This window comes from Hakea prostrata, chromosome 1 (genome assembly GCF_041222555.1).
Source record: "Hakea prostrata isolate BN-2017 chromosome 1, UWA_Hpros_2, whole genome shotgun sequence".
Lineage (NCBI taxonomy): Eukaryota > Viridiplantae > Streptophyta > Magnoliopsida > Proteales > Proteaceae > Hakea > Hakea prostrata.
This window is the reverse complement of record NC_142600.1, coordinates 8,243,378-8,265,126: the sequence shown is the minus strand read 5'-3', so window position 1 is coordinate 8,265,126 and position 21,749 is coordinate 8,243,378. Positions and strand designations below refer to the sequence as shown.

General features: G+C 39.4%; 3 protein-coding genes and 1 non-coding gene across 4 annotated transcripts; 2 read left to right on the top strand and 2 right to left on the bottom strand.

The window, feature by feature from the left end:
* The first annotated feature begins 560 nt into the window (after positions 1-560).
* LOC149027181 (uncharacterized) lies at positions 561-7,865 on the top strand. The gene is made up of 9 exons (XM_089146510.1): positions 561-652; positions 876-2,560; positions 2,773-2,999; positions 3,093-3,425; positions 4,468-4,714; positions 5,552-5,680; positions 5,848-6,063; positions 6,490-6,613; positions 7,227-7,865. The coding sequence occupies exons 2-9, from the start codon at positions 1,007-1,009 to the stop codon at positions 7,463-7,465; spliced, it is 3,069 nt and encodes a 1,022-aa protein (XP_089002636.1). The 5' UTR covers positions 561-652; positions 876-1,006; the 3' UTR covers positions 7,466-7,865.
* A 597-nt stretch (positions 7,866-8,462) lies between these two features.
* On the top strand, positions 8,463-9,901 carry LOC149027180 (F-box protein At2g17036-like). Its single transcript, XM_089135893.1, has 2 exons — positions 8,463-8,919; positions 9,276-9,901. The coding sequence occupies exons 1-2, from the start codon at positions 8,463-8,465 to the stop codon at positions 9,899-9,901; spliced, it is 1,083 nt and encodes a 360-aa protein (XP_088992019.1).
* Positions 9,902-13,324: 3,423 nt separating this feature from the next.
* On the bottom strand, positions 13,325-13,397 carry TRNAE-CUC (transfer RNA glutamic acid (anticodon CUC)). Its single transcript has one exon. It is a non-coding gene; the product is annotated as a tRNA-Glu (tRNA).
* A 2,680-nt stretch (positions 13,398-16,077) lies between these two features.
* On the bottom strand, positions 16,078-21,017 carry LOC149027178 (DNAse I-like superfamily protein). The gene is made up of 11 exons (XM_089160121.1): positions 20,624-21,017; positions 19,521-19,605; positions 19,336-19,420; positions 19,168-19,245; positions 18,999-19,089; positions 18,810-18,914; positions 18,114-18,669; positions 17,782-17,996; positions 17,577-17,685; positions 17,276-17,439; positions 16,078-16,566 (listed from the first exon to the last, which is right to left on the bottom strand). Exons 2-11 carry the CDS (start codon positions 19,548-19,550, stop codon positions 16,278-16,280), a joined length of 1,722 nt encoding a protein of 573 aa, XP_089016247.1. The 5' UTR covers positions 19,551-19,605; positions 20,624-21,017; the 3' UTR covers positions 16,078-16,277.
* Positions 21,018-21,749: the final 732 nt, after the last annotated feature.

Here is a 21,749-nt window from a genome sequence, read left to right as displayed (position 1 = left end):
TGGTGCCGTGGTGGTGGGGGAGGTGGAGTTGGTGCAGGAGGTGGTGTTGGTGGCGCAGGTGGTACTGTGGTAGTGGTGGCTTCGGTGCTAGTGCTGGATTTGCTTGCAGAAAAAGCCGGTTTTGGGGTCGGTGCTGGTGGTGATGGTCACTGATCCACTCCAAAATCACCCGATGGTAATTTAAAAACTCGCCTGACATTTTGGCGATTGTCGCCGTGTCGGTGGTGTTGCCAGCCACCGACACGGCGACTCTAGTCGAAATATCGGACCTTGGTCAAGGAAGTCACTTCAATTGATAATTGCTAATTTTATGAATGGATATCATTTTCTAATCACATGACTAATATAGTAATATCACATTATCTTAATAACACTGAACATAATTGTTATTTCCTACCAAGAAAGAAAATTGATAGACAAGAAAGAAACCGACTTAGCTGAGGTGTCTTCTTACAGCCACTTGGACTCCTTATTTACAGCCACGTGGCACGTCCAGTAGAGTAATTGGAAAACGTGGGAACCGTCAGGAGATTAACACTTGCAGAGTGGATTGAGAAGAAGTGTAATCGTTTCTTGAGGCAAGTCGCTGAATCATGGCATAACGGCATTGTGATTAGACGTTCTGCAACTCGCAACGCCATTAAGTTTCACAGTAAGAATTCAATTCCAAGATTCTTCTCTCTCTGTCGATCTTTATTCTTCTCTGTGGCTATGTCCAACATTTCTCCTTTTTCGTGTTTGCTGAAAGCATTTGATTTTTGATCCATTCTTTTTTTTTTTTTCTCATTGTTTTCTTCTTATTTTTTTTTTTCGCATGGTTTTCAATCGTTGACGATGGACCTATTTGATTGTGCTACGCACATATTTCATTGAAGGAGGAAACGGAATCTTGCGAAGGATTTAGCGTGAGATATCAGGAGATCCAGGGATTAGCATTTCATCTTGGCTGAGGAGTTCGGAACCTGGAGCTACATTACGTAAATTTTGGGGATTTAGATCTATAGCGATGGCGTGGTTTCGAGTTGCTTCTGGAGTAGCCAAGTTAGCTGTTAGGAGAAACTTAGCGCAGAAGAAGTCTTATTTGACGAGGATACCGGTGCTTCAATCTCAGAGTCGATACCTGCATTCTACTGTTACTGTGTCGAAGGCGGAGGCTGCATCCGTTCCTCGTGCTGTGCCCCTCTCCAGGTTAACGGATAACTTCCTAGATGGTTCGAGCAGCGTTTACCTGGAAGAGCTCCAGAGGGCTTGGGAAGCCGATCCTAACAGCGTCGATGAATCATGGGACAATTTTTTCAGAAATTTTGTTGGCGACGCAGCAACATCTCCTGGTGTCTCAGGCCAGACTATCCAAGAGAGTATGCAGCTGTTGTTGCTTGTGAAAGCTTACCAGGTTAATGGCCACATGAAGGCTAATTTGGATCCCCTGGGGCTGGAGCAACGTGACATCCCTGACGACTTGGACCCTGCTCTTTATGGCTTCACTGAAGCTGATATGGATAGGGAGTTCTTCATTGGAGTTTGGAGGATGGCCGGATTCTTGTCCGAAAATCGTCCTGTGCAAACCCTTCGTTCCATACTAACCCGGCTTGAGCAAGCCTATTGTGGGAGCATCGGCTATGAATACATGCATATTGCCGATCATGATAAGTGCAACTGGTTGAGGGACAAGATTGAAACTCCAACCCCCACTCAATACAACCAGGAGCGACGTGAAGTCATGCTTGACAGGCTTATATGGGGTACAATGTTTGAGAACTTCTTGGCCACAAAATGGACAGCCGCAAAGAGGTTTGGTCTTGAAGGTGGGGAAACTCTGATTCCTGGGATGAAGGAGATGTTTGACAGAGCTTCTGATCTTGGGGTGGACAACATTGTTATTGGGATGCCCCACAGAGGAAGACTGAATGTTCTGGGTAATGTTGTTCGGAAGCCACTTGCTCAGATTTTTAGTGAGTTCAGTGGTGGCACAAAGCCTGTCGGTGATGAAGACGGCCTTTACACTGGGTCTGGTGATGTAAAGTATCACCTGGGTACCTCCTATGATCGGCCAACAAGGGGTGGGAATAGAATCCATCTGTCCTTGGTTGCAAATCCAAGTCACTTGGAAGCTGTCGATCCAGTTGTGATTGGAAAAACCCGAGCTAAACAATACTACTCTAATGATAAAGAGAGGACTAAAAATTTGGCTGTGTTGATACATGGGGATGGAAGCATGGCTGGACAGGGTGTGGTCTATGAGACTCTGCATCTTAGTGGTCTTCCAAACTACACAACTGGTGGGACAATCCACATTGTGGTTAACAATCAAGTAGCCTTCACTACTGATCCAAGGTCTGGGAGGTCTTCGCAATATTGTACTGATGCGGCTAAAGCCTTGGATGCTCCTATTTTCCATGTAAATGGTGATGATTTGGAGGCAGTGGTACATGTCTGTGAACTTGCAGCAGAGTGGCGCCAGACATTTCATTCTGATGTAGTAGTTGACATTGTGTGTTTCCGCCGATTTGGGCATAATGAGATTGATGAACCATCTTTCACACAGCCTAAAATGTATCAGGTAAGCTCTTCTGTCCCTCCTGCTTAAGTGAGCAGTTTTTGATTTCAGATGAAATGTAGTTATATATTTTTTTTCTCTTCTCTTCTTATGGGAATCTCTCAGGTAGCATCTGATAACCTCAAAGCTGTTTAATTATATTAATGGGATTGCTTGGTTGTTGATGATGATCCTACTCAAATTTCCTTCTTGCTGATGCGTGTGGACACTAACAGGTCATCCGAAATCATCCATCGTCTCTTGAGATTTATGAGAAAAAACTCCTAGGATCTGGACAGGTGACACAGAAAGAAATTGACAGGATACACAACAAGGTAAACACAATTCTCAATGAAGAATTTGTCAATAGCAAAGACTATGTTCCAAAGAGAAGGGACTGGCTTTCAGCTTATTGGTCCGGATTCAAATCACCTGAGCGGCTTTCTCGTATCCGTAACACTGGGTATGTCGAACCTGTTTTTGTTGTCTTTTCTTTGCCAATGGCTCTTAACTTCTGGCAGTTGTTCGATGGAAACTTTATTTTGTTGTTTCACAGGGTTAAACCAGAGATATTGAAAAGTGTTGGCAAAGCAATCACGACCCTTCCTGAAAATTTTAAACCTCACCGAGCAGTGAAGAAGATATTTGAGCAGCGCGCTCAGATGATTGAAACAGGAGAGGGCATTGACTGGGCAGTTGGGGAAGCACTTGCTTTTGCTACGTTGCTAGTGGAGGGTAACCATGTTAGGTTGAGTGGTCAGGATGTTGAGAGAGGTACATTTAGTCACCGTCATTCCGTAGTTCATGATCAGCAAACGGGTGAGAAGTACTGCCCCTTAGACCATGTTATGGCAAACCAAAATGAGGAGATGTTTACCGTTAGCAACAGGTGGTGTTCAGTAACCTATCATTTGTTGTTCAATTGTACACTCTCAAACATACATATCTTTTCTTTTACTTGCCCATTTTCTATTTGCTCTATAGCATGCTCTGTCATAGGAGGATTGTGAATATTTTGTGATGAGAAGCTTTGATTTTTACATGTGAACCTAATACAGGACTAACTATTTCTTCAATGAGAAAGCCCTTTTTATTGATTGTAAGATTCAAGTGTCCTGGACTCCTGGTGCATTTTTTTTTATCTGGTTGGTAATTTTAAGCTGGTATTTATCTGAATGTTTTCTTCTCTTTGTCCCCTTCTACCAATTTTCACTTCAAGTCTTCACTGTTTCATAACTTTCTTATGTGGGAATTATTCAGTAGAAGATTGAAAATCTTGTGGTGTGTCAAAAACAGGGTGCCATGTGATTTGATCATGATCCACTTCAATGTTGTCTGGTGATGCTTTTGAACATGTGATATTTATTTCTGAACAGAATGCAACTAGTCCCTTGCTTGTTCAAGGCCTGTGTTGGGGCTTGGATTAAAAGATCACTTGGGGTGAGGGGTGGGCCGTGGTCGGTGGACCACAGTTCTAACTTGAGGTCAAGGTATTGAAACTGCCTCCCAGCAAAAATCACTCGAGTAAGGCATGTAGAAAAATTGCCCACCCCTTTGTTTCTGCTGGTCTCTGCTTGTACGAAAGCCTTTAGCACTAGGTTCACCCTTTATACTGGCTACATACACATGCAAACAACATGTGAATCATTCTCACAATAGGAAATGGAAACCATTGAATCACATTATTCTAAAGTTAGCTCAATTTGTGTTACTATATATTACTAATGTTTCTTTCAGTGCAAAATAACATTAAAAGCATTACATGATGGAATTTTTTTTGTGATAGGTTCTTGAGAGTAGTCATATTCCTACTTGATGGTTGCTTTGCACTCTCATGGTAGAATATGGACGTGGTGTGTCACTGTGAAAACTTTGCATTGTGATTTCTGTGGACTCTAATATGATGCAAAATTTGCCTTATTCCCTTACAGCTCTCTTTCAGAATTTGGCGTCATTGGATTTGAATTGGGGTATTCAATGGAAAATCCAAATTCGTTGGTTCTTTGGGAAGCCCAGTTTGGTGATTTTGCAAATGGGGCTCAGGTAATATTTGATCAATTTTTAAGCAGTGGGGAGTCAAAGTGGCTGCGACAAACAGGACTTGTTGTGCTGCTTCCTCATGGATATGATGGTCAGGGCCCTGAACATTCAAGTGCAAGACTGGAGCGTTTTCTTCAGGTATTGCCTGACCATGTAATTTGGATTCTGTTTGATGGAACAAAATGTCTAAAAAAAAATAGGATGAATTTGGTTGTCCATACCATAAAGATGGCCTGAAAGGCCATTGAGCTAGTCCTATGTTCCTTTCTGGCGGGGGGGGGGGGGGGGCAGGGGATGTGGGTGTGGTTTCCTCCATAGTCTGAATTCATAGGGCAAAACCATCCACTCTGGTTTCTACTTTTGTAAGAATGTATGCATAGCTGATTCCGTGCAATTAATTGACAAATATTCTCTTCTTCCAATTTTCCCCATTCATTACCTATCAAACCTTCTTCCCCAAATTCTTCACTTCTAGCACATGCCTAAGATGTGATTCATTCCCTTGTAATTATGTCATCACATTGTTGTAGTCCATGCAGTGAAGTGGATTTTTTTTGCTTTAAGTGTTGGTTTCAGCAAAGCTCTAGAAAGTTACCTCCTCAGAGCTGCAATAATAATAATAAGCACATTGAGGCAGAGTACTGCATTATACTAGACTGGCATGGAAGCTCTCAGTTCTATCAACATATATATCACAGGTTCCAGCTTCCTCAGGTGGAAGGTCACTTCTAGTTATAAACAAGTTCCTTGTTGCCTTCCCCCTGCCTTCTCCTAAAAAAAGACTAAAGGATCTACATATCAATCGATCTTGTTTCATTCACTGAGCATGGGCCAAATATTCCCTTTCTCCTAACTAATTTAACTTCGATCATTTGTTTAATAAACTTGTCTTGTCCTTTTGATTTCTCTGTAACCTGAAAATGAACAAACTTGCCATTTTCCTTCTAATATGTTCTAGAAAACTGATTTATGCAGATGAGTGATGATAATCCCTATGTGATACCTGAGATGGATTCAACAATGCGCAGACAGATCCAAGAGTGCAATTGGCAGATTGTTAATGTCACAACCCCTGCTAACTATTTCCATGTTCTGCGACGTCAGGTGTGTGCTTTGTAAAAAATCTCCATCTTCTGTATTTCTTTTATGCACTTGAGTTGAATGAAAAAGCAGGATTGGTGTAGATCTCTCCAGTTAATTAGGATGAAGCTTAGTTGTGCTTAACATAGTCTCTTCTTTTTCTTAACACTCTTTGCTTTTTCATCTTCCAGATACATAGGGAGTTTCGAAAGCCACTCATTGTGATGTCTCCTAAAAACCTACTTCGGCACAAGGATTGCAAATCAAATTTATCTGAGTTTGATGATGTTCAAGGCCACCCAGGTTTTGACAAGCAAGGGACCCGTTTTAAACGCCTTATTAAGGACCAGAACAACCACTCTGATCTTGAGGAGGGCATCAGACGCCTGGTTCTCTGCTCTGGAAAGGTACTTGTACCGTTCTTTTGCTTTTCTGCTGGTTCTTCTCACTGTATAACATCTATTATTCCCGTAAGAAATAGTTTTCATTGCTATAAAGAGTAGACGCCTGAATGTTTGAACTGCTGCTATTCAGTGGTTCCTATATATAAATATTCTGGTTAAAATCGACCTCTATTCAATCACCTTCACTTTAGTGGGTGAAATTCTGGCCATTGCCATGGAAAACTTCACTGTTCAGATGTTTTTTTTGGGTCAATACTGATTCTCATTCTTGGGAGCCATTGAATCTTATCCAAGCATTTTCATGTCATTAGTGTCAGTGCTTGAATTCTGGCTTATATATATCTTACGTTTCTATATCCTGGAATTATTCCACCCGAAATTGTTTCATCTTTTTGTTTTCATTTATATTTGTAAATTCATCTCTGGCAGGTTTACTATGAGCTTGATGAAGAGCGGAAGAAAGTTGATGCGAAGGATGTTGCAATTTGCAGGGTGGAACAGCTCAGCCCATTCCCTTATGATCTCATCCAGAGAGAACTGAAGCGATATCCAAGTATGTCTTTCTAACTTGAGAAGATTGGTATGGATATTCCTGGAACTGAGTAGACCTTGTAGCATAAAAGTCGAGGGTGCTTGTTTTCACTTCACAACTTATCAGGCTGGCTTTTCCATTTTTCAACCTTAGAGCTTCTCAATGAAATTTGTCTTAAGCTAAATAACCTACTTGAGGACATTGGAATACTTTTTTTGTCTGGCTGCTAGATCCTTTAATTTTGCGATGGGGGAAACGGGTTGGTTGGTGATGACAACTTCATTGAATTGTTTGACCGTCAAGTAATAAACTGATCTTGTTTGGTTTTGATGTCAATTTGAATGAAACCTAGAAATGGGACAAAAAGATTGATTAAGTAAAAAAGAACTGCACATTAGATGAAACCATATACAACCATCAATACTGTCCATGAAAATAACAATCACAAGTTCTATGTTAACTGCAGCAGGACATTAATAACTGAAACAAATATACAGCTCCAAACATCGTAGGGAAATTTGGTAGAAATGAGTCTGCACATCTTGTGCATCATATCCTTTGGAGATTTTCTATTATGATGCAGGATCTTGATGCTGACAAATTTCTTTGTTTTCCTTGTGATTGTTTTCTTCAGATGCAGAGATTGTGTGGTGTCAGGAAGAACCAATGAACATGGGTGCATATTATTACATTACGCCTCGACTTTCAACTGTGATGAGATCATTGGGAAGAGGGACTGAGGAGGACATCAAATACGTCGGACGTGCCCCATCAGCTGCTACAGCCACTGGCTTCTATCAAATGCATGCGAAAGAGCAGGGTGAGCTTGTACACAAAGCCTTGCAACCGGATCCAATCAATTATCCATACTAATTGAAAATTCCAGAACCCATGCGAACCGATCTCAAGAGAATAACGATGCATGGAATGGGAAGATTACATGTCTGATAGGCGTTGGATACTTAGTTATTTCGAAGAGTTTTCTCCTTTTTCAACTTCTTGTTACACATTTCATTCAGAGCAATGGGGACCCCAAGAAATTACGTCTCTTTGGGCGAGCGCGAGTGATAAATTTGTAGTAGAGACTGTATACATACTGAGTTTGCATTACAGAAAGAAGAGTTGTAATAAATCAAATCATTGTAACCTGAATCCCTAGCATGTTGGGAGGCATCTTCCATTTAGAGACATAAAGTCTAAGGAGGCCAGTGGTTCAATCCTCTTTCTTCCATGCCTTTTCATCTTCTGTTTCATTCCCTTGAGTCTAGCCCCCAGTAACTCTCACTGCATCAAACATAGCAGGAAATATTTTTTTTTATTGTAACCTGAATGAATTCTTTTGATTTGATGTTATAACAAATGATTGAATCAATTTTTACCTTTATTGGGCAACACTCTTATAGTTTTATGTCAGGGGTAGGTTTATTATATCTTTCAGTTTTTTGGGGCAGACAGTACAAGCATATTGGCAAGCTTGATAAAGTGTCTCAAGTATTAGATACGGATGGTATCGTGAAATATCTAATGGAATTGGATAATATCCGACTTAAAATTGACATATTCGAATTTGAATATGATTATTAATCGGATAATCTGAATTCACAATAATGCTTAAACGTATTCGAAATCGAATTTTCAAAATTATCTCTAAACCAAAAAAAAAAAAAAAAAAAAAAGTTAAAATTCAAAATTCAAAATTAGATGGCTAACAGGCAAAGTACAAACAAAACCTAAGTAATACTTAAAAGTGATGGTTAAATTGCAGAAGATCTGAGGTGAATGATCCCGTGGCTCCAGTACCTTATTAAAAACTCCTTTGATTGATTGATTGATAGATAGTAATAGCTTGTTTTCTCCTCTTTCTCTTGCAATGGTTCGTTTCTCTGTTTGTGTGGGTCTTTGCAATCCAATCGCTTCCTTGATCGACCGTCGCAAAAGAAAACCTAAAAAAGTCGTTGATCCTCCTATTGGGCTACTTCCAGTTCCGGGGGATATCCAGATTCTGATGTTAAACAGTTTAGAAAATATCGTTGGTCCTTTTGGGCTACTTCCGGAGGATATCCAGATTGTGATATTAAACAAATTAGATTTGGTAGCTTTTCATCGCTTCAGTGCAGCGTGCAGGTTATGGCATTCGATTGCCGCTGCTGCCAAGAAAATGCGGCATGAGAAGAATCAATTCCTCCTTAAACCTGAATTCCCATGGTTGATTCTATCCTTCTCTGAATTGATTTCAGCGCATATGCTTAGCAGTCTTGATGATCGTCATCATCCTTTTCGTCATACCGGGTTTTACGGTGCCTTCCATGGAGAAGTATTTAAATTAGGTATGCCTAAAATCCTTTATGCTACGTGTTGTGGGTCTAACTGGGGATGGTTGATAATGTTCAATCCGTTTTCTGGATACATGTTTCTTTTCCATCCATTTACCGGGGATCATATTGAACTTCCACGTAAATCTATTCTTCCTCGCCCGGCACAGCACCGGCACCGGCACCGGCACCGGCACGATATTCGGAATTCAGCGCCAACTACATTCGCAAGGTTATGTTGTTGTCGCCTCTTACCCACTCTAACCTCTCTAATTCCCATGATGGAAATAGCAGCAATAATATTGATATTGTGGATGGTTGTTTGGTCTTAGTTCTTTATATGAAAACTCTCATTGCCTTTTGTACACTAGGGGACAAGGCTTGGACTGCCTTCACAAACCACTATGTGGAGGATCAATCACTTGCATATCAAGATTTTATTGTGTATGATGGGAAACTGTATTCCATTAAGTACAATTACGATCTTGTACTAATGGAATTAGGTCCTGGTCAGCCAAGAGAAACAAGTTGTAACATAGCTCCTCCTCCAGTTCAACACGTGGATGCCCAGCAAGGCTATTATGATTACCTGCACAGGTATCTCTATTTGGTAGAATGTCATGGGGAGTTGTTAATGGTTATAAGATGGGTTATGTTAAACAGACCTTTTGAATGTGATGCCCGTCAAACAACTCTCACGTTGAAGATATTCAAGTTGGAGACACAAAAACAACAACATCTGCATTCTCATTGGGTTGAAGTAAAGGACTTAGGTGATCAAATGCTATTTGTTGGCGCAAGTACTGGCTACTCCACTTCTGCACTGGACTTTCCTGGACTTACAGGAAACTGTGTATATTTCACAGATGGATACTTAAGCACTAATCACGGTGATTTAGGCGTGTTTCACTTGGAAGATAATAGTCTCAGACCTTTACACCCTACTTATTCATCTTATACATCTCTCCCCTTCTGGTTTGCACCAATTTCTTGGTAGACAAGAAGGTTCTACCCTTGTTGAAGAGGGTATGCCCTAGTCTTGTTTTGTACTTTTTATGCTTAAATATAGAATGACTCATTCTTATTCTTATCCTACTAATGATGCACACATTATTCTTACAAGGTTCAGCTGGGAGAGGCTCTCTTCTTTGTTATATCTGGTGCACTTACTTACTTTTTATGCTTATAGGTGAAATGGTCCCTTTTTATTTTTATCCTATTAATGCACATGTTGTTGATTGACTTCCAACTTTTTATTGTTAAGTTGGGTAGATTGATCTGAATTGCTAGACTGAATACAATTGGAAAACCTCCTTTTTTACTTTATAAGTTTTGATCAAAATGCTGTTTAAGAACTGATGGGATTGGGTTCTTACATTGAATCTTTCCTTGGAATAATAGTATCACTTGTGAGTTATAAATGAAGACAAATATAAGAAAGAGAAAATCCAATGGATCAGGCCCATTAATGGCCTAAGGGTGTAACTAAAATCAATCTATGATTTTTATGAGTTATGACTGTTTTAATGGGTTAAAGTCAACCTACATGTTATGACCTCATGGACTCAACCTAAGCACAAGTCTACTTCTTGAAAAAAAAAAATCATCAAGGCTATATTTTGAAAAAAAAAATAGAACTCATTGTCAAAAGAGTTTTCCTTTGTCAAGAATTAGATAATGATTGAATCACTATTTGGTTGGTGTTAGCTAGTTGCCGGATGGTGTATTTAATGCTTATATCATAGTGAATGACTATAAAAAAATAACTAATGTAAGAGGGTGGTACTCACTCATCATTTGAAATCAAATTTATTTCCTTGGCTATTATTCTTTATGGAGAAATCTTGTATTTGTTTATGGTAGGTTGGTACCTGATCCAATTGTTCCACCTTACGATGTGAAGCCCTAGTGTTATTTTGTGGTTCTTATTGTTCTCTCACTTCTCTCATGTTGTTCCTTTAATATCTTAATCTGTTAATAAGTCAATTTAGTGATCTATTTCTTATTTTAGTAACTAATTAACCAAATCTGACCATTCATTTTATATCAACATTCAAAGCCACCCTGGCTTATCTTTGCTTGATAATCTTCCGTTCATCTTATTTTAGTTATGGTCTACAAATCTGCCTCACTATGTGTTTGCAATTCTATCCTTATTATTATCACATTGTTCTAAAGTTACCCATAAGGTATCAAGCTAGATCTTTTTTTGTCTTTGTAGTATAAATATCCTTTGAGATGTGAAATTTAATCCTTGTGAAAGATATTAATTGGCAATTATTTTGATCATTCAAATACAATACTCCATTACTTGACCAAGTCTTAACTAATTCTTATAGATCCACGAACATATTCACGACAAAAAAAAATCAACTTTAGTTGATCATGTGCTATTATATCTAGTATTTTAATTGCCACTGGTTCAGTAAAGAAGATTTGAGATTATGTTCGATTATAGCAAAGTGTCTCAAATTTTTTTCTAATAAGTTTAGCAACTTGAGGATTTCAAAACCACCCATAAATCTTTATGTTTCATCTGCTATTTCAACTACCACAATACAACAATTTGGGCTCTGAGAAAATTTCTCTTTAATCAAGAACAAGGAGATCCATAACTAAAAATATTTCTCTGCAGATCATTACCTAAGATGTGAATACAACTTTTTAATGCATGCATGACATAGAAACGTGACCACACTGAAGAGTGGTAATTGACTCATGTTGGGCCACGACTGAGGATATTTGTATTTATTTGAAAACCATTTGTGGGCCTCATACATGATAAGCTTTGTATAAGTGATTTGAGGTGGAAAAAATGGGGTGACCATATTCAATAGAAACTTCGAAATGTTTTAGTGCAGAATTGTGAGTTGAATGTAATGTGGAAGAATGATTTGATTTAATTTGAAGGAACTAAAAGCGTGAAATAACAAGGAAGGAGTTATAAGCTTTTGGATTTTATCTTATCATATGCTAGGTGTTGAGATAGAAATACAATTTGGTTGAACATTTGTATGATATTTTTTTTTATTATTCCCTTGTATGAGGAAGTGCCCCATAAAAAAGGTTACTTAATTTGATTTTATATATCTTCTCTCCCTTGGTTCAACAGCAAATTCAGTTATTTCTAGAGCTGAATTTATTATAACTACCAATTGTCATGGACTAACACAATTACCAACTATAGAAATAGTATTAAGGAAACTCAATTTATAGAAATCGAATTTTATAGCTGAAATCAAATAGGTTTAAAAGCTTTTAACCGCTCTACTAACCCACCATTGACTTGCCAAGTGTATTTTCCTTATATTCTGAACCGTGTGGGTCGGTGTGGATCTTCTTTGTCGAAATTTCAAAATTACCCATACTTAAAATCTCAAGATGTTCCAGGTCCTCAGCAAATTTACCAAAATAGCCTTAGAAATTGTCCCAATGGCTGTTGGCACTTGATGAGAGGCCTCAACTCAGTCTCTTCATCCACCTTTTTATTTGAACCGGACTAAGTTTGGGACTCGTTTTGTTTGATTTATTTTTCAACGATGAAGCATTGGTAGTATACCTACTCTATGATACCCAAAGGGTCGAGCAAACAGGTCAGGACATTAATAACTTAAACAAATATACAGATGCAAACATCGTAGGAAAATTTGGTAGAAATGGGTCTGCACATCTTGTGCATCATCGTATATATGGAGATTTTCTATTATGAGGTGAGATCATTGGGAAGAGGGACTGAGGAGGACATCAAATACATTGAACGTGCCCCATCAGCTGCTACAGCCACTAGCTTCTATCAAATGCATGCGAAAGAGCAGGGTGAGCTTGTATACAAGGCCTTGCAACCGGACCATCAATTATTCATACTAATTGAAAATTCTACAAACCATGCAAAGCGATCTCAAGAGAATAACAATGTATGGGAAGATTACATGTCTGATAGGCGTTGGATACTTAGTTCTTTTGAAGATTTTTCTCCTTTTTCAATTTCTTGTTCTTGATAATACTTAAGACCTTCACTTACGCATGCATTTCATTCAGAGCAATGGGGACCCAAGAAATTACTTCTCTATGGGCGCGTGAGTGATAAATTTGCAGTGGAGACTGTATATGGAGTCGCATTACAGAAAAAAGAGTTGTAATAAATCAAATCATTGTATTCTGACTCCTAGCATGTTGGGAGGCATTTGCATTTAGAGACATAAAATCTAAGAAGATGAGTGGTTTAAACCTCTTTCTTCCATGCCCTTCCATCTTCTGTTTCAAACATAGTCTTTTTGGAATAAAAAATAAAAAATAAAAAAGAATTATTGTAACTTGAATGAATTTTTTTATCCGATGATGATTGGATCAATTTTTACCTTTCCTGGGCAAAACTGTCTCAACTGTCAACTCATAAATATATGAAAAGCAAAAAAGTATTTTCCGTTGCCGGGACTTGAACCCGGGTCTTCCGGGTGAGAGCCGGATATCCTGACCAACTAGACTACAACGGAAGCTGTTGTCAATTTATAAATAATTTACAATAACTTTAATTTAATTGAGTGTGACCCGCACCCACCAACACTCCCCCAATTAGACACTTTAGAGGTTGGGGGGGGGGGGGGTCTTCTTTTTGAAAGAGGATGAGAGGCAAATGATAGTGTTGCTCTATTCACACCTACACTTTATTCAAATGATAATGGCATGAATTTTATTGTAAACAAGCAAGCAAAAGCAAAATATGCATCAAATGCTATCTGAAACACAGCGGAATGACGCCCTCTCTTCTGCGATACAATTCAAAGTATGACAGTAGAATTGTTATCCAAGAGAACTTGTCACAAAACCACAAAAATACTAAGTTACTTACATTGATTGAGTTCATGATACGACCCCCAAAAAAGACGTTTTTTTTTTGGGTAATTTTCATCTGGACCCCCTGAGGTTTAGTCCAGGTCACTTTTAGTCCAGTTTAAGTTTCCTTTTGCATATGGCTCCCCTGTAGTTTCAATAAATGATTAAATAAGGACAAGTTTAACGGAAACTGTTAAATTAATAAATTTGGTGACAAAATTACCCTCGTTTGAAAATTTTTATTTTTATTTTTTTGCTTCGTCCCACAAAAGCTTCCTTCTTCTTACAAAAGCTTCCTTCTTCTTCAGAATCGAATTTTCAAGGGAGAAGGGAAACCCTAACAGCAATAACTTTAGCTCTTATCATTCTGAATTCAGTTCAAATCACAACCTCTCAAACCCTAAAAAACATCAAAATGGAAGTCATGAGGAACAAATTTCAAACTTCAATTCCATTCAGATCTAAGTTGAAAGATTATTCGTGAGATACCATACCTGTTCTCACCACTGGTTCTATGAGAAAAAAAAAAAAAAAAAAAAAAAACGATGGATCCACGATCCAAAAAAAGGCAAAACAAGAGCACCTGCAAAAACGAAAAAAGAAAGTCAAAATTCAAAAAACAAAAACTGATTTTTTCTATCTATCGAATCCATCTAAAATTGAAAAACAGAAAGCTCGTAAAAAAAGAAAAAAGACCATCAAACAAAGTCAGAAACTTAAAAAAAATTGAAAATTAGAAATGGGTACATTCATGTATTCAATAATTCCAAAAGAACCGATTGTCGATGTTTACCTCTGCGATTCTACAGAATGAAGCAAAAGATCCACTTCTAAGAAAAATAACAACTGATCCAAGCTTAAAACATGAGAAAGGTAACACTTTTGAAGAGCGGTTACCCCTGTTGCAGACGGAGACCAGCAGTAGTAGCAGAAGAAGAGTAAGTCGTCCTCATTTTTTTTTTTTGTTGTGGAGTCGCATGAGGATCACAGATATGGTTTTGATCTCCAAATGTGGCTCACTCTCAGATCTTCTTCGTCCGAGCGAATGTATTCCGACTCCAACCGATAACTGTTCAAAGGGAACCGACTGTTTATTATTTATTTATTTGAGTAGATTAAAATTAAAATTAAAATATAAAAAAATCCAAATGATACAAGGGTATTTTTGTCACAAAATTTATTAAACTAACAGTTTCTGTTAAGTTGTCCTTAATTAATCATTTTTTGAAACCATGGGGGAGCCATATGCAAAAGGAAACTTAAACTGGACTAAAAATGACCTAGACCAAACCTCAGGGGGTCCAGATGAAAATTACCCTTTTTTTTTTGTTGGTTTGCCAACCCTAGTTTTATAAACCGGTGGTTCGACCTGCGTCGCACACCTGGCTGTGGAGGGTGAGTCTCCCACCGATAATTTTTTGCATCCAGAAGGATTCAATACCGGAAGCTTGTTTAAGCGAACCAAGCTGCTTACTACTTGGACCAACCCCGTTGGTAAATAAAAAAAAAAAAAAAACCATGTCTTTAAGCACAATGAAATGTTTATCCTAATTCACAATTTGAGCAAGTCAATGAAATTCCTTTTGAATTGTTTGATTTGAAGGCTTTTGCCCAAGGAGAGTCCACACAGACAATTCTTCTACACAACCTTATGCCAATAAATTTTTACTGAAAAAACTATTTTAATGCCGATCTCAGATTACAACTATGACCTGCCGGTCCAAAATCCACCCATCGTCTATCATATATATATATAAACATCGGTTTCCAAGAGCCCCAAGGCCTGAAATCCCGTGCTCGCTCCTAACCCTATTCTTTTGGTTTGGTTATCCTTTTGATAGACTCACAGCATTCCTCGATGTGCTGCATAAACGTGGCTACCTCGTAGTGATAGGCCTACCATATATGAACATCGATCGGTTCCCTAAGGCCCCCCAAGGCCTGAATTCCCAAACGCATGCAAGGGTGCAAATGCAACATAAGATCATCATTTGACAAGATTTTATTAATGTATGTGGGTCTTCTCTTCTCAGGTCTCAATGCTTATATTGATTCATTCACGCTTTGCACATCAAATCATTATTATTAGTGTATATACAAATACAAAATTGCATTTTGGCAGCCCGCCCCGGCGGCCCCTAATTAAATCCACGGGGCCAACGATGGGTTGGCAAAACCCAGCATGCAACCATCAAAACGCACGCACGCACGCCTAGCCAAAGCTTCGTTGCGCGTGCTGCCTGTAATGGTGCCTGCTTCTTCTCCTCCTCGTACGTACGCAGCAAAAGATATAATATACGCGAGAAGGAAAGACGCGTGCTTGAGAGTTGAGACTTGAGACTAGCCTGCCCTGGTGAGTGGTGAGTGGTGAGTCTGGTGACTCGGGACTTGGACCCATTCATCATTGATCTCAATTTCTGATCATCAATAGAATGAGTGAATCGAACACACACTCGAGATTCCTTCCCTCACCGGCCAATACCCATATCACATTGCTAAGACAAAGACAGGCATCACCACATCAGCGGCACTAGTTTTTGTCAGTACCTGGAGACGCTCTGCAAGCAGCTGTGTGCCCTTGTCACTAGGAGTTCTTCGGCTTGTATTTTGGCTACGCGAGAGGCGGACGTTGCCTTGGTGCTGCCGCAGTTACGTGAAGACGATGTGGATGAATGAGGACGGCCGGTGGAGTTGGGTCTGGTGGGCACATCAATTAATGACTCTACAGAGAACAAGGCATAGACGGGCCTGTGGTCTGAGAACCTGGACTCACCCCTTGTGTACCATGCCTGCTTCAACCCTTCCCCTTTCCACAGTATTCTATCACACCTGCACAATTATGAGCACCGAATTGATCAAAACAAATGTGTCATGATAAATCTAATAAAAATAATCAACAGCTACCCATGTGATAAATCAACCGATTCCAAATTTCATGTATAAGATCAGCTAGAACCCCTATCCACCTTCTCCATTCCTTGCCTTTCATTACAATAGCCATATGAGGACGTGTGGGGGAAGCTTCTTCTTCCAGTATGTTTAGAGAGCAACCCATAAGGAAATAAATAATACTTATCCCTCACCTAGCTAAGATGTTTTTGCAATAATAATAATAATAATACATGCACCTAAGTGAGTACCTAATAGTAGGCTGCACAAGGAAGTAGGACTACATGGAGGGCCCTAAAAAAATATTCTAATATTATCTTGTGGTTCTTGTTCTAATTATGGACAGTACAAGTGTACAACATCATCAACTACCATATGAGAATCTCTTTTTAACTAGGCCCCTCTAAACTATTGGTTTATTGGTGGGTCGGTCATACCATGTGACCCACACCCGCCGCCCAAATCCTATTTCATCTTCTATTTTAATCAAACAGTCCCAGCTGAACTAATTATTCAAGTCATTGCAGCAACTGCATAAGTCCCCCTCTGAAGCTCTCTCTGAAGCTCTCTCTCTCTCTCGCATATGTATTGGTAATCCCAAATTAAGCATCAAATTTTCACAAAAACAACAAGACAATATTAAGATTACCAGGCAGGTGTGCGACGTTTAGCTTTAGAATTTGCAGTGGTAGTAGAACAGGTCTGGGCAACGTAACAGTCTGTGTTAGGGATGTACTTGTACGTAGGAGCGAAGTCTATTTTCCCTTCTTCCCAACCTTGAAATACTCTTCCTGCTCTCTGTTCTACCTGCAACTGCTCCATTCCAGAAGAAGAAGAACAAGAAGAAACATATTATTACCCTAAAAGAAAAAGAAAAAGAAAAATCTTCAAATAAACATGACCACCTGACCACCCTGAATCTCACCATTCAAAGCTAACTACTTTCTTACCTGGTCTCTCTCAAGGAGTGCTTGCCAGTCATTCTTCTCCAGCAATTCATAAGTGTCGCCATTGAAGGATGAGAGACGATAATTTAGATCGCCAAGCCAAACAATGTTACTGCAAGTCCGATCCATTCCCACAAGACCAGATTAGAAACGAACAAGAAAAAATTGGTAAGAGTGAAAAAGAAAGAGGATTTGATGTCAGACTTACTCATGGGCCATGATGGTATTGGGGAAGAACCCCTTTCCTAGTGCACCCACTCCATGAGAATGAGATGGGGAAGGAGGGAATCTCGTCTTCTTGAGTATCTCCATGACGTCGGAATTCCTCTTCAACTCATCTCCTTCTTTCTCCCCTGACGTCAAGTGTGTGCAAACAAAGCAGAATGTCCTCTGCTGCAGTGTCATACTGATCGATATTGAACCCTGAGCACACATTCGCGTTCACATTAAGACAACATACATGAATAAGAAAGAAAATCATCAAAATTGGGAAAATTAAAAATTCCTCGTTAATTGATTAATTGAAGGTGGAAGCCAAACCTTATTCCCCAGATAACCCATGATTCCTCTCCCAACGCAAGAGACCTTCAAATTGGTAATGTGCCTGTTCAGATCAGCCCGAACCCAAACGCAGAGCAATAAACCCACCATTTGCTTGCTCGCCGCAAGGCAATAACGGCTCCCCTTTCGACTGTTACTTCTATTGCTTTCTCTGCTGCTGTTCTGACTTCTAATCGAACCAGCTGGGCTAGGAAAGTCTTCATCGCACGATCTGAAATCGCAATTACTGCTGCAACTCTGTTGCGAACTTGAATTCCTCCTCAAGCAATCTTCCCAGTCATCGTCCTCGTTCAATGGAGTCATAAGCAGGTCCGAAAAGCTGATCTTGGGACTCTGTTCTACTTGCGAGCCGCCTGAATCTAAGGTATCGGAAAAGTAACAGGTAGTATCATTTGCGAAATTTTGGCCAGTTTCCGTCTCCGTCTCGCTGCTGTTGTTCAAAGCTCGGCGAATCAAGGAAAGCCATCTAGCAGCCGGAGCTTCGTCCTCTGCTCCTAGAACATTCCCTGCGTTTAAAGGGACGATTTCCTGAAACCTGACGAATTCATTCATTCATCAAAGCGTGACAGGTGCAATGCTAATGAGTTTTTTTATTTATTTAACTAAATAAATGATCCAACTTCCCAAAATCTGAACTTTAATAGAGGGTGATTTGGGCGGGGTAGAGGAAATTACCCAAGAACGTAAATGTCAGCAGGTGCAGATGTGTTTAAGGAATCACTCAAGTTCAAGCGCTCGTGAGGTGACTTCCCACCAACATTCCATGTACCCACGAACATCCTAGTGCACAAATCATCTGATTGGAATCTTTTCATCTCCAAGATCAAATTAAAATTCGCAACCACAACCACAAAAACAGCTTACCTTAGGTTTTGAGTCTCTGAAGAATCTGACGCAACAGATTCAAATCTGGGTCTCTTGATACGTTCAGTTCCCTCCGTCCAGCACCCATGATCTATCGATTTCAGCCATGAAAGAAACTCAGAACTAATTCAACAGATAACAAGCAAACATGAATTCGATTTTCCCTTACCTAGTTCTGGGGATAGGAATGCATAGTTGTCTTCATCGGAGCAGCTCCTCCTGCGATCACTCGTCCCCAAATTTGCTGCTGTAGTTGATAGCAGCAGAAAACCCAGAAATGAGAATCCGTTAAGAAGAAAACCACCGAAAGAGAACGTGATAGGAAATCAAAATTTACCTTTAATAGCATAATCGGAATGAAACTCATGGGCTCTGCTCTTTATATTCAACCATTTCCTTACTACTGTTTTGGGCCAATTAAACTGCGATAAGCCAATGCGTTTCAGTTCTCCAGTCTTCAATCAACGAAGAAATCCAGGAATATACAAAATAAAAAAGAAATACGAATTGGGGATTTCTCACCTTCTTGTTCTTGCCATGCTCTGTTGCCATTGCTCCACTTTGAATAAAGTCGAATTTTAATGAAGAACACCAACGAAAGATCTCCCTGCAACACAGCTATTCCGATAAATATATTCCCTATCAATTTTGTTCAATAAAATATTTTATTGATATATAAACATTGTTTTCCTTCTTTACCGCGTCTTGGTATGTAGAATAAAATTTAAAATGGAAAGGAAGTGGATGCAGTAGTAAGGGAGACAGCTCCCAATGAAGGATCCTAAGAGGGAAAGACGTGAACAGATATGCAGAGCAGAATATAATAAAAACCATTTGAAAGAATATGTAAGATTCACACTTTTTCCTTCAATATCGATTCTTTTGATCGCTTTCACTATTTCTTTACGGAGAGAAGAAGAAAGTGGAAACAGGAGGAGGGTGAGATCAGAGAAGATATTAATGGGTGTCTGGCTAAACGGTGAGGAAAGTAATATTATTCAAATTGCCTCTCTTTCGCGGAAGTAGCAGAGTGTTCCAAGTTATCAAAAAGAAGTTAGAAAGAGATCCCGGAAGGTACTAAAGGAGAGAAACCATGAATCGTAATGTGCGAACCAAAAAGGAGAAACTGAAGATTACTTAACGTTCCAATTCCAAGATCTAAATTTGGAAACCCAGCTGAAAGGGAACAGGAATCTTGGAAAGGAATCATACTTAATGGAATCCCAGTTAAGAGTAATTTCAAGATCTTGATGGTTTGAAATAGCACAACAGGGTAAGAAGATCGAAGTGAGAAATCATTTCATGGCATTGTGGATTATTATTGGCCCCAAAGAAGTAAGATCTTTGACGTCCCAAATGCAGGGAAGAGAAGACAAAAAATGCATAATCACCGTTTCTGGGTTTGTGGACAGCAACAATGAGTGTGAAGCTCAGAAATCAAGGAGCCAGGAGAGATTGGAAGGAGAGGGAAGGGGGGGGGTGAGATAAGACTGAAATGGTGCGAAATTGATCAAAGAATGATTTCTGCTGCAAAAGAAAGCCTAAAGGGAGGGAAGAAAGCTACCAGTGAAAAGGGAAAAGAACAAAAAATTAAGAACCCAAAAAAAAAAATGAAACCCACTTACAAGTTACAACTTGCAAGAATCGAAGCAGTAAGTCGGCTATGTAACTTTGATGTGAGAAGTCATAGGGCAAAAAGGGTTGCTTTTGGGGTCTTTGATCGGCGGTATCGTCCTTTCTTTATCATTAGTAAGAGCGTGCGGTGCTATCATGCCATGCCAAATTGCCAATGCCACAAAGAAGCTGATGAAGAAAAAGATTTTTTGGTTGCAGAAACTCTCTCTGTGTCTGTGTGTTTTCTCTCTCCCTCTCTCTCTCTGTCTCTGTGTCTGACTCTGTCTCTGCTTCGAGCGTTGTTTCCTTCTAGGAGAGCAGCAGTTGTGTGAGAGTGTGAATTTGTATTTTGGTGCCGAAGAAGAAGATATATCGTGTATATATATATGGAAGGCCGGTTTGGAAGCTGTGTCTTCGAACAAATTGAAAACAAAAGAAAGGATTGCTCACCCCATTTATAACTTCAATGATCAAACAGAACCAACAGGAGAGAGAGAGAAGCATTCATTCCACTGTTGTGATTGATTACCTTCCCCCTACTGGCCCACCTATGATTATCAAATATTTGATGGTTAATGGAGCCATTGCGAGTCAGAATTTCAGAGTGAGCTGCGGTCCCCTCATGTGATCCCAAGTGTTATAAAAGCAACTCTACATCATTCGTACTTTGGTAGAGAGTTACTGTACCAATTACCAACCAAACACACCTTCTTTCTTTCTTTCTTTCTTTCTGTTAACTCTTTTTTATCAAATCCCTACCATCCTCTACAACCCAAAAAGCCTATTCTCACTTCATCACTTATATCTATCTTTTGGGGTTGAGGGGCTATCCCTGCTGTAGCCTTCTCTATTTTATTTCACCTGAAACCACAACAACAACAACAAAACTTCAATGCAAGTTTCACTATCAATCAAGAAGAAATTTTGATCCAATCAGATTGGGCTGGGCTGGGCTGGTGGCTGGGCAACAGGTTGCACATCACTATTCTCGAGACAGACACCACATCCCTAGTGTACCTCCAACATGCCTAGCTTTTTCCATAGGGTAGGGTGTGATAAGTTATGTGCCCTTCATGTTTTTTCCTTGTATAAAATTTATATAATGAGTAGTCTTATATATTAATATTAGACATAGTC

Bases quoted from the DNA above. Each gene is read 5' to 3' on its own strand.
- LOC149027178 (XM_089160121.1), bottom strand. From the start codon at position 19,550: ATGGCAACAGAGCATGGCAAGAACAAGAAG. The intron at 19,421-19,520 runs GTGAGAAATCCC...GGCTTATCGCAG, and splicing joins AGCATGGCAAGAACAAGAAG to TTTAATTGGCCCAAAACAGT. The intron at 17,997-18,113 runs GTTTGGCTTCCA...ATGTGTGCTCAG, and splicing joins TGGGTTATCTGGGGAATAAG to GGTTCAATATCGATCAGTAT.
- LOC149027181 (XM_089146510.1), top strand. From the start codon at position 1,007: ATGGCGTGGTTTCGAGTTGCTTCTGGAGTAGCCAAGTTAGCTGTTAGG. The intron at 5,681-5,847 runs GTGTGTGCTTTG...TTCATCTTCCAG, and splicing joins TCCATGTTCTGCGACGTCAG to ATACATAGGGAGTTTCGAAA. The intron at 6,064-6,489 runs GTACTTGTACCG...CATCTCTGGCAG, and splicing joins TGGTTCTCTGCTCTGGAAAG to GTTTACTATGAGCTTGATGA.
- LOC149027180 (XM_089135893.1), top strand. From the start codon at position 8,463: ATGGTTCGTTTCTCTGTTTGTGTGGGTCTTTGCAATCCAATCGCTTCC. The intron at 8,920-9,275 runs GTATGCCTAAAA...TTTGTACACTAG, and splicing joins TGGAGAAGTATTTAAATTAG to GGGACAAGGCTTGGACTGCC.